Source organism: Brachyhypopomus gauderio, chromosome 17, assembly GCF_052324685.1.
Source record: "Brachyhypopomus gauderio isolate BG-103 chromosome 17, BGAUD_0.2, whole genome shotgun sequence".
NCBI classification, from domain to species: Eukaryota; Metazoa; Chordata; class Actinopteri; order Gymnotiformes; family Hypopomidae; genus Brachyhypopomus; species Brachyhypopomus gauderio.
The window spans coordinates 7871403-7883026 of NC_135227.1; the positions used below are offsets into that span (position 1 = coordinate 7871403).

Sequence of the window (11624 nt, forward strand, 5' to 3'; positions counted from 1 at the left end):
TGTATCAACTGAGTGCATATTTAAAGAGAAAAATCTAGAATTAATCTAATTAAATGATAAAAATCTAGTTATAAGCACAGTTCAGTAATGACAGATACAAAAGTAAAAGAAGATTTCAAAAAGGGCACCACAGATCTGCTGTGGGTCAGATGGTGATGACATGGCACTGGGTAATCTGGACATTTACCAAATGAAGGTTGACAGAAAACGAACACCATAGCTCACTCCTAAAATGGTGAGACCTAGAAACTGGTTCTCCTGTATTTGTCATTTCCTAGAGAGAATATGAGCAATATTTTAAGGTTCCTGCATTGACGTCACCTGGTATTCAGGTATGGATGTATACTGGAGAAAAGGTCACACCAGTCAGTGTTGTGCTCATGAATGGGAAATACAAAAATGGCATGCAATGCTACTTAGATGATATTATTACAGGGGAAAGTGCAGAGAAGCACTTCAAACACCTCAACACAATACTGGAAAGGTTTGCAGAGTATAGATTCAGGGCTTGTTGTGACCAGAGTGGGTTTTCGTGTCTGGCATCACTCGACCCACAACATTGATCCACTAGGGTGCATAAACTCTGAGGTCCTTTTATGGGATTTGTCATTTATTACCACAGATTTCTTCTGACCACAGACCTAACCACAATCTGTCATCCATTAAAGAGTTTGCTTCAAGGGAGCAGTAACCTTGTTTAAATTAAAATATATTTTCTGTTCACTTTAAGAAACACAGTAACTTCCTCTCCTCGAAGAGTTCCTCTCCTCGTATTTGTAGTTACAATTTCGGCTAGTTTCTGTTTTCCTTCTATGTATGCTGTGTGAGAACCTCTTTAAAGACTATTCTACCTGCAAGAAAACAGGTGTTCTTCCGTACCGGAGCTACCAGTAAATCTAGAGTCGCTAGCACTTGACCTACTGGTAGCGGCTCTGTACGCGTTCAACAGCGGGATAACACGCGTGTTCAGGTGAAACATTTACTAAATGTCAGAGAGCAGCATGGCTGATAGGCTTTAGTAAAACGTCCAATTCATTTAGAGTTCGGTGATAAAAAAAACTCACAATGCATAACATTTGATGTTTAATAAGTAAATTAATAAGTAAATAATTTATTTGAGCAATAATAGTAATGAAAGTTACTTGCCACCTATTTTCACCTGGTTGCAACTGCTTTTTATAATCTGTATCAAAGTCCAATTAGGAAGCTGTTTTGTTTTGCTAATCGCCAACAGTGAATATAGGCTATAACCAGCTTTACACACAGACTTGTGTACGTGGAGCTATTGCACACTGTCAAAAGGACACAAAATTGTGACTACAAGGTGGAAGAAATGGAACAGTGGGAGGTAAGAGTGGCGCGTGCTTCCACTGGGGCTTTAGAATACAACCTTTCTCACGTGCGTGCGTTTGATAACAATTGCATTATTTTGGTTTGTCTTTCTGCTGTACAGCGCAGTTACGAACCCTCCTTACCAATCACAGAGCAATCTAATCCAATCACCGTAGACATTGACAGAGCAAGCCCTGAGGAAATTGTACAAATGCTGAAGAAATGTGACGCAGAGATATTTGAGCGAACAGTGGATGCCGTTGGTCAGGTTTGTGCTCAAACTGCACGACGCACTCCAATGGCAAATAAATGGTAACAAGCACAATTACCTTCGGTTGTTCACAAACACCAAGCCGTTTAATGTCCATTTGCAGAAACTAAACAACTGGCCTATAGTTCAGACGATGACGGATGTTTCTAAGAGGGTGGAAAAGGTTCTCAAGGTATATAGATATATTTATCCTATCTTGGTCCCAGTGGAAATGTTAAAAAACATATATCTGAAGTATGTGGAAAATAACAAACAAGAGAAGAGTAAAGTAAAATAAATGGTAATTACTTTTTGCAATAGGATCCAGAAGACAGCATGATCATTCTAAGTGGCTGTGGGACCTCGGGCCGTGTGGCATTTCTACTGTCGGTAAAAACTAACCACAGATGTTTCTCAAACGATCAACATTAAACGTCTAAATAAGATGTAAAAATTTGATTGTTTTGTGCGGCTCACATTTCCCTCCACCTGTAGTGTTACAAGCTTTGTGTGCTTGTCTCGTTGCGATGTAGACATGCTTTAACAGACGGCTTGCTGCTCTTCATCAGAAGCAAATATGTTCTTACATCATTGCTGGGGGTGACAAGTGAGTAAACGTGGGTTGTGTGTTTGAAGTATTGGTTGGTAGTGGAACATGACTGTGCAGTATTTAAGCACTATGTATTTTTGAAGAGCCCTGCTGACATCACAGGAGTCTCCAGAGGACAGTGCCTCGCTGGGAGCTCTAATGCTGGAGAAGGTGAGAGGTAGGGCAGAGAGAGGCAGGGAGCTGTGCATGTGTCCCACTGCAGCAAGACACTCTCACTCTGGATTACAATGTGCAGCACCCAAACATTACAGAATAAGAAACAGCACTGCAGTATTTAACATATTCAGTCAAATAAATACTTTTAACCCATTGTTTTTTTTCTGCAGGCCTGTACAGGCAAGAAGCATATACTCTTCTTTGGAATATCCTGTGGCTTGTCTGTATGACTGATACATCAATATCCTTCAACTGCATATTAATTTCTCCACAGTAGCTATTATTTATAATGCCAATGAAGGTTATGACATTAAATGTATTTATTTTCTTTATATCATGAAGGCACCTTTTGTCGCAGGCCAACTTAATTTTTGTCTGAACAAATTGGAAATCTTCACTCCAGTACTGATTGGATTTAACCCCATATATATGGCACGGTACCTATGAATAAATTACTTAATTAGTCATAGGTTTGCTGCTTTTCAATCCAAATTAGTTTGTAGTGTACCTCTAATTCACAAGTGTTTCTTTATTTCTTTCTTTATCTTGGTGTATTATAGGTTTATTCAAAACATTCTGGTCTGATTTTTTGTTTTAATATTCTTTATGAAGAAAGTGGACTTGGACTGTGTTTAAGACTGAGAAACCGACCTGTATATTTCTCACCACTATCTGTGTTATGTATAATCACATATGTTCAAAACAGCAATTATAATAACATGAGGGTTGAACATTGCAAACCCACCCTTGTATTTGATAAATGGATCTGTAGGATAGAAAAGAGTTTTTTATTACAGTGTAAATTACCTTTGCTCTGCTAATAGGACCGAACCTATGCAAGACTGTCCGTGTCACTTCAAGGAGCTCGTGGAAAGAATGAGTGAAATGCAGAATCAACAAAAGGCCTTTGTGCTCAATCCAGTGGTGGGGGTATGAGCTTCCGCACTGTAATGGCTTCTGTTTAAAGATGATGTTCTGTGATTTCTGAACACTTAAATATGAGCATCCACATGATTTACTATAAACTGAAAAATACAGAAAAATATGGTCTGGAACTTTATTTGCGCTAAATCTTTTATAAAGTATTACATAGTGGCATCTAAATATATTTAGTACAAATAACAATAGTCTCTGTAGACAAGTGCACTGATAGGAAAACTATTAGAAAGCTTTGCCGAATGGCTTTCTGTTTGTCATCTTTAAGTGCAAACCAATCCAGTAATGATTGGGATCTAATGAAATATGTATTTTCATAGTATATTTTTGTTTGTTTGTTCTTGTTCTTTGCGTCTTAAAGCCTGAAGCTCTCAGTGGCTCTTCCAGAATGAAAGGAGGAAGTGCCACAAAAATACTCCTGGAAACAATCCTTTGGGCAGGATGTGATGCTGTTTACAGCAAGCAAGCCATAACACCTGAGTACATATTTCAACTCAATTCAACAGTCTTCAATTTTAACTAAAATGTTTGCAGTACACTAGTGACTTCCTCTTCTCTTCAGCTAATCTATTGCTGTATTTGTTCATCAGTGGTATTTTAGCTTCTGTCAAAATAATTGAGAAAGTTCATAAAATCACGTACTCTCAGAGTGAGAAGCTGGCAGCACTAATTCAAAAAGCTGGAATGAGGTAGGCTCTGGATTTCAGCTGTCATTCTGCATTATATCCCACATAAATCTTTAGAAGGATCTTTAGAAATAAGTCTTTTGTGAACTCAGCCTACGAGAGGAAGGACGCGTGTGCTACCTCGGATGGCAGAGTCTCGGCATTATCGGGATTATTGACGGCACTGAATGCAGTCCAACATTTGGAGCAGGTATTTCTATGGATACATGCTGTATAGTACAACTCAATACAACCAGATAAAATGTCTTTTAGAGTTTTATAAATATATTCAAAAGAATGAGTATTTCATTCTGATGTAATATTCATGATTTAATCCTGAAAATAGCCACCTTTCTTATTTACTCAGCCTTTGAAGATATCAGAGGCTTTATTAGCAATGGATTCAGTGAGATGAAGAACACAGAGGGAGACCTGTCACCCCTGGTAGGCTGGAGCCTTGGGCTCAGCTAGAATAACATGAATACTAGCAAGATGTTGTATATCTGCCTGTAGTGCTTTACTTTTTCTTTTATTTTCTGTTTGCTATCTTTTGCTTTCTCTCTCTCTTCCTGATTCACATCCTAACATGTCCAGGGAGAAGAATTTATTATTGGCCATGAGGATTTTGTGAACACTGTACTACCCAGTCTCAGCACTAAAGACATGGTGATCTTTCTCTTCACTGTGAATGGTAGGCAACATTCAGACCATGTGCTACACACATGACTATCACATGATTATCACTGTACAATGATCAGTGTACAATTATGACTGTACATTTATCACTACAATCATGACTGTACAATAATCACTGTACAATTATCATTGCAGCCTCAACAACTTTGTATCTGTGCACATGATTCTAAAATGTAGATGACCTGAATAAGGTTTCAGAGTTGGCCAGGTGTGTGAGGCAAAATACAACAAACCTTCATGCACTTGCACATGATCTTCAGGAACTCTGCATTCCTGTGAGTTAAATCACTTTGCATTTTCCATATTTTGTCTGTGGCATTTTATCTTAGACTACAAACTATAAACAGCATTTATTGTTTTTAAATAATTTGCACGATGTGACAATTTCAGGCCTTCATGCAGAGCATGTTTACAACAATTCTGACCTTTACATGGCCATCATCCTTACATGAGCAGAACACTGTCCGAATGGTAAGACAAAACTACGGTTAAAACTAGTCAGTACTAGTGTGTGTGTGTGTGTGCATGTCCTGTGATGTGTAGCAGAATAAAGTACAGCCCTCTCCATCATTACACAGAAGCAGCACTGGGAGCTTTCTACCAAGTGGTGCCTGAATGCAATCAGCACAGGGGCTCATATCCTAAAGGGGAAAGTGTACAGGAATTATATGATAGACCTCAGAGTATCTAACAGCAAACTCTACAAAAGAGCCCTTCACATGCTGGAGGTATGGTCATGCCTTGTGCCACCATCACCACAGCTCTCTCAGAGGACGTTTAAGGTGTAGGTGTAAATGCCAGATCCAATTATTTACCACAAACTCAGTGGCAAATAATTGTAGTGTCACATGGATGTGAATTGTCACTATTGCTATTGAGTAATTCTGGATTCTTGGTTAATCAACTCTTCAGTATAATCACAATTGATGTCAGATTTAAATGGAAAATTCTGTACTTTAATGTTTTTTTCATCTTCAGGAGTTCACAGGTAGCACCCACATACAGTGCAATATGACTCTTCTGAGAGCTATCTATGGTGTGGAGGTGTTGACTGATGAGATGATCTCAGCAGATGTGATACACCACACACTAATGGCTATCAAAAAGGACAGGGTAAGAACTCATTCATGTATAGCACTGAATGAAACGAGGAAGTCTTTACAAAATTCATAGGCAGTGACGAAGGTGTCAAGACATATACTATGATACACAGGAGTCCATGACTTCCATAACTGGATTGTTTTGGGTTTGTAATTGTAGGTGGTTCCCACTGCTCTGGTGATGCTGCGGTCGGGCTGTACACTAGCGGAGGCTAGATCACGCCTTGCTGCTCGCCCTGTCATTCGAGAAGCTGTGGCTGCTTGCCTGGAGTCGCCATAGTGCAGAACTACCACAAATGTAATAAAAAAATGAACAAATCAGTAGCTCGCAAGGATGTTGCTGGACGTGTTCTCAATTCTGGCATGCTAGGACATTTCTCATGTCACAAATTCTAAATAAAATTAATGTTGTTATTAATTGTTGTAATTATTTGTTACAGCGTATGAGTGCAGCTATGGTTTTATTAAACAGTGTAAAACCTGTGACCTCATTAAAAAAGGAATAGCTATAAAACACATAGCTAACTACGAAAGCATAACTAAACAAAAGACAGTTTGTGTGACAGAGAAGGAATTTTGCATTGTAATAAAAAAAACAGCTTCCTTTCCAACTGCTGGGAACGTACACAAACCAGTTCTACAACCGCTGCCATGACCGTCTATGTGCATCCGAAGTAGTCTTGTCATAACAACTAACATGGTGACCTCGAAAACATCTAGCAAAGATGGGCAACTGCACCTGCACCTGTAAGTGCTGCCGTTTGCTGTGCCCAGAACAAGAGGATGAGGAGAGCATCAGCTCAAAGGACGCCTACAAATCACTGTATGATTACCACTGTCGTTCCCTGAGGGACCTGAAGCTCAACAGAGGGGACATTCTGGAGGTGATTGCGGAGACCGAGCACTGGTTGTATGTAAAGAGGCACACAGTGAAAGACAAGAAGCATGGAGCTGTTGAGGAGGAGGGCTATGTGCCTCGAAACTACGTCAAACCAGTAACTAGTTTGGAGGCAAATATGTAAGTATTTGGATGGAGTGGTTAGAAATAAAACTGGCATGGATATTTTTTAATGGTCGAATAAAATGTATGTATGCTCTAGTTATTTTAGTGATTGGTCTGCACAAGTGATTTCAAGACTGCTGTAAGCTATGTAAAAAAAATCTAAAAATCTAAAATAGTGTGTTGTCCATTGAAACATGTTTGTCAAACCTGTCGAAACTCCGGCTTTGTAGCCTGCACTTTAGTATGAGTCAGCGCAGTAAAGAAGGATCAGGAAGAGGAAGGACGTTCCTACATGTCTGGTTCCTCAAGTTAGTTTGGTTGTTCTTTTGATTAGTCATACTGTATTATATCTCTTGAATCATGTTTGAGAGGTATAAATGGGTAATGTGTGAACAGCCCTGCTCATGTATGACGTCTCTAGTGCAGCCTTATAAACACTTGGAAATAAAATACAATTAAATGGGGAACCACCCTGAATAGCAAGGGAACATAATTACTTTTAATTATCACTTCATTAATGATCATATCACGTCAGTTTCAACTCAGAAAAGTTCGACAATGTGACTGTACTTGAAATTAGGAATAGCACTCTTGAATCACAAGCATGCAGATAAGTATTTTAAAAAAAAGGACTTAACTTATTTTTAGAAAATTTTATAGCTCATAATTAGCTTTTTATATTCTAAGCTTTTAAATGCAGAACCTTATAGTTTTTTTTTGTGGTCCTTTTGTAACAAGAGGTGGACTTTTTACTTTTTTATTGTTTATGATCATATATTTTACCATATATTTTATCATGTACTTTTATTATATATTTTACCATGTAGCACTTTGAGGTTTGTTTTCAAATGTAAAGTGCATTACAAATAAAATGTATTATTATTATTACTATTATTAATATTATTTTGTGTGTTTATTTTGTAATCAGAAATACTGTAAAGTAAAGCTGCATAAAGAAAATTGATCCAACCTGTTGCTGGTTCACAAGCCCCGTCGCTTTAAACTTGTTGATTTGCATCCTGGTTCTTATCAGTGAGCAGGTGATAATAACACCAACCTTATTTACAGATGGTATTTTGAAAATATCAAAACTCGCATTGAGGCCAAGAGGTGTTTGCTGAGACCAGAAAACTGTGAGGGTGCATATATTGTGTGGAGAAGTTCAGAGAACGATCACTTCTACCTATCTGGTAAATACTCCCCAATACTAAAATAATAACTTTTGAAGAACACCACTTTTAGTGTGACTTCACACCTGAAATCACATCTTTTTCTTTTTTCAGTAAAGAACGAGCCCCATGCAAGGCACTACAGAATTAAGGAGCAGGAAACTGACCACCGATTTTACCTTGTTTGTCAAAAAACATTCCAGACCTTGTCTGAATTAGTGCAGTTCTACTGCACACATCAGGATGGCCTGTGTGCACGCCTTAGCCAACCGTGCATCAGGGCAAGTATTCTGGGGACTTCTGACAAATACCATTTCACATTTAACAGAGCAAAGGATGGCTGTGCTGTGTTCACCGTGCGAGGCTTAACTTTGACTGATCTCCAACAGGACGTGCCTTCCCTCCCCAGCCTGTCTGTGGATGCACAGTGGGAGGTAGACAAAAACCTGCTGACCAAAGTGGAGAAACTTGGCAGTGGGGAATTTGCTGAGGTGTGGCGAGGGCTGTGGGCCAACAAGATAGATGTAGCTATTAAAGAATTTCGAGGTAACTCGTTAAAAAAATATCACGACAGATGTGTTGTCGTATTTCAGTTCAAATATGAGAAGGGAATGCTTTCTTGCGCACAAGAGCGTTCATGACTTGTCATTCACCTTTGACCTTTCGTGCAGCTGTCAGTCCAGACATACATAACGAAATAGAGATCATGAAGGAACTTTGGCATGAGCGTCTGCTGAAGCTGTATGCCGTGTGCACTATTAGTGAACCTTTCTGCATCATCACCGAGCTCATGAAGAATGGTAGTTTGAAGAAATACCTCATAAGTAAGTGAAATGATGCTAACTCAGCTGCTAAAACAGCTAATTAAAATAAAGATTGTGTATATCTTATAATTTGTTTATATAAACAATTAACATCCTTATTGTCTTTCAGATCACAAAGAGAAGAAAGATATTGAGTTTTCACTCATGGTGGACTTTGCAGTACAGGTATCAGGACCCATCTTGCTTCTGGATATATAATATGTCCAAAACAATATATAACTGACTAAGGTATTGAAATCCAAAATTGGATTTTCTAGTTTTGTTTCTGTACTTCTCCATGTTATCAGATTGCGGAAGGCATGGCGTATTTGGAGAGCAAGAAAATAGTTCACAGAGACCTGAGGGCAGACAACATCTTGCTAACTGACATGCAGTCTTGCAAGATAGCAGATTTTGGACTGGCTCAGTTTACTTTCCAAAGCGATCAGAATATTGCGTCTGGTAAGCACCATATTTATTACAACATAAATTTCATTGTCACATTATAGATTCAAGTAAGCAATGTTTCTCTAAACTTCAGTCAAGGTTCCAGTGAAGTGGATGGCACCAGAAATCTTTGATGGAAAGGAATACACAACTAAGTGCGATGTGTGGTCTTTTGGAATCCTCCTGACTGAGATCGTCACATATGGAAATGATCCATATCCAGGTAAACTCCTATTAAAAAGACTGAACGAGAATGGAGGATTTCACAGCATTGAAATTCTAACCCCTTTACGTTTTTTATGAATGCAGATCAAGACAAAATGGCTTGCATCCAGGCTATTCAGAGAGGGGAGAGGATGGCTCGGCCACCAGACTGCCCTTTAGCACTCTATGACATCATGTTGCTTTGCTGGATTTCCAATCCTGAAGAGAGGCCTTGCTTCACAGAGCTCCAGGACAGGTTAATAGCTCTGGTTCCTGAGCCTGTCTTAGAGCTTGAGTAGGGCACAATGAAGAGATAAACAGAGATTGCAAATCTTTTGTCAGAAGTCAACTTTGATCAATTGATTGTATTTCCTCCATGAACAAAATCACTAATATCATAAACATATAACCAGACACAGACACAAGATATATAGCTACACTTTACCCATCAGACTGCTGATTTTAAAGTTGATTATCTGAAGAAGATTCCAGGGAGGAACTGCACTGTAGTGTAGTACAGTCCATAATATATAACTACCTATATAACGATGTAAAGCATACCTGCTGTCTCTTCAAATCCCCAAATCTGAATATGCACGTTCTTCCACATTCTAAGCACTTTCTATCACATTCTAAGCACATTCTGGCTGTAAAGCTGCACTGACAGAAAGGCCAGCATGAGAGGCATCATGGCTGACTCCTATGTGAGGGAGTCAAAGTCCTGGGGGCATGAATGTTGGAAGTCACCAAGGCAAGCCTGACGATGCCACATCACCCAACCCCACTTCATTAAGCAAGCGGGATGAGGCTCAGAACAGCAGCAAGATTAAGTGTTCCCTCTTGTCATCTGGAAGCAAGCAGAGAGCCGACCTTGACCACCAGTTAAGGTTTCCTGTGGATCACCGTAACCTCCTTATGGCTGGATTTCTCTGTCTTTCCCTGCTAAGGTTGTTTATTGTGGCTGAGCTGACAGTTCCATGGGAAAGTACATAGAGCTAGCAGCCTAGTGCTCACACAGAGGATGGAGCCCAGGCATGTTTCCAGCAGAAACAGGTTGCAGATCACATATGAGAAGATGCTCCCGGCGCTTTCTGAGGTCTCCTGGATTCAACAGATCCATGGTCTGTGTTCATGAAGGTTCTTAAAGACCTGTCAGAAGAGGCAGCACAAGGGAGTTTTTGACTTTGGCTCCAAAGAAAGCACAAGGATTAGGAAAAGCACGGATCCTAGAGCCAGCCAGAACCCTGTACTGAGAGACGTGTACTGCGGCGCTGAACAGCACAATCACACGTGCGTCAGGCAGAACTGCCAAGGAGCTGCTGACATCCAGATTCCTCAAACTTAAACAAGTACTGTAGTATTTCGAACTCTATTATCTTTATTTGTTTGAACTTTATTATCTCTAAAAAGTGTTAGATTCTGTTCTTTCCTGATTATTGCTGCATACAACAAATTACACAACTTATCAGTGGTTATCAGTGTTTTACTTACTTACTTTAATTTGGTTCAGAATTCTGTTCACAGTCTACACTGAGGCACAATTTTCCCACCCTTAATGTTAACAAGACTGAACTTATTCATATTCTTTGGCTAAAAAAAAACCTACTCCCATGAAACTTAAAATCTGTTTTTTTTTCAAATCTCAGAATGACTTTGTTTTAATGCTGCTTTGTTTTAAGTTCAACCATAATAAGTTATTCTTCAACAGATTCATAACACTGTGAGGTTCCGATCATGCCTTTCAAATCCTATCAGTGGCTACCTTATCCATGCACACGCACACACACACACACACACACACACACACACACACACACACACACACACATACATACGATCACACTGCATTGAAGATCAGTGATGAACGTGACCACTTCCAGAGTGATTCGAATCACTTAAACACTTGATTAGTTATTGATTTGTTATTGTTAGTTTTTCTGTTACCCCTTCATGATTTTACATGACTGTATTCTACCACTGTTGTATACCACAGTACAGATAAAATAAAATATGGTATTTTAATTAAAAATTGTTTATTATTATTGTTGTTAGTAGTAGTAGTAGTAGTAGTAGTAGTAGTAGTAGTAGTTCAGCTAGTTAATATTAGTTACCTAATAGCTAAATATGTGCCTCTTGCAAATATTTCCAAAGGGCTGCACCAAGGAGCCTTAGACAGCTGAGAACAAAGCTATGCTTATGTTTTGTATGATTTATGGAGTATTATAAAACTCAGATATTTGCGTCAGCCTCCCT

General features: G+C 39.1%; 2 protein-coding genes across 2 annotated transcripts; both read left to right on the top strand.

Moving 5' to 3' along the window:
* Nucleotides 1–687: 687 nt before the first annotated feature.
* gckr (glucokinase (hexokinase 4) regulator) lies at nt 688–6117 on the top strand. The gene is made up of 20 exons (XM_076978439.1): nt 688–970; nt 1235–1348; nt 1454–1600; nt 1707–1775; nt 1904–1972; nt 2116–2189; nt 2276–2342; nt 2519–2572; nt 2691–2785; nt 3173–3278; nt 3646–3764; nt 3875–3973; nt 4063–4160; nt 4317–4393; nt 4544–4640; nt 4823–4920; nt 5036–5116; nt 5224–5373; nt 5624–5758; nt 5906–6117. The coding sequence occupies exons 2-20, from the start codon at nt 1334–1336 to the stop codon at nt 6023–6025; spliced, it is 1770 nt and encodes a 589-aa protein (XP_076834554.1). The 5' UTR covers nt 688–970; nt 1235–1333; the 3' UTR covers nt 6026–6117.
* A 248-nt stretch (nt 6118–6365) lies between these two features.
* On the top strand, nt 6366–10741 carry LOC143481097 (tyrosine-protein kinase Src42A). The gene is made up of 9 exons (XM_076979046.1): nt 6366–6763; nt 7817–7938; nt 8032–8198; nt 8307–8463; nt 8589–8741; nt 8851–8906; nt 9029–9182; nt 9262–9390; nt 9477–10741. The coding sequence occupies exons 1-9, from the start codon at nt 6471–6473 to the stop codon at nt 9668–9670; spliced, it is 1425 nt and encodes a 474-aa protein (XP_076835161.1). The 5' UTR covers nt 6366–6470; the 3' UTR covers nt 9671–10741.
* The last annotated feature ends 883 nt before the right edge of the window (nt 10742–11624 follow it).

Excerpts from the sequence above, each read along its gene's own strand:
- gckr (XM_076978439.1), top strand. Across the intron at positions 4,161-4,316 it reads CAGTCCAACATTTGGAGCAG|CCTTTGAAGATATCAGAGGC; the intron begins GTATTTCTATGG and ends TTATTTACTCAG. Across the intron at positions 4,394-4,543 it reads AGGGAGACCTGTCACCCCTG|GGAGAAGAATTTATTATTGG; the intron begins GTAGGCTGGAGC and ends TAACATGTCCAG.
- LOC143481097 (XM_076979046.1), top strand. The coding sequence starts at position 6,471 with ATGGGCAACTGCACCTGCACCTGTAAGTGCTGCCGTTTGCTGTGCCCA. Across the intron at positions 7,939-8,031 it reads CGATCACTTCTACCTATCTG|TAAAGAACGAGCCCCATGCA; the intron begins GTAAATACTCCC and ends TTCTTTTTTCAG. Across the intron at positions 8,742-8,850 it reads TTTGAAGAAATACCTCATAA|ATCACAAAGAGAAGAAAGAT; the intron begins GTAAGTGAAATG and ends ATTGTCTTTCAG.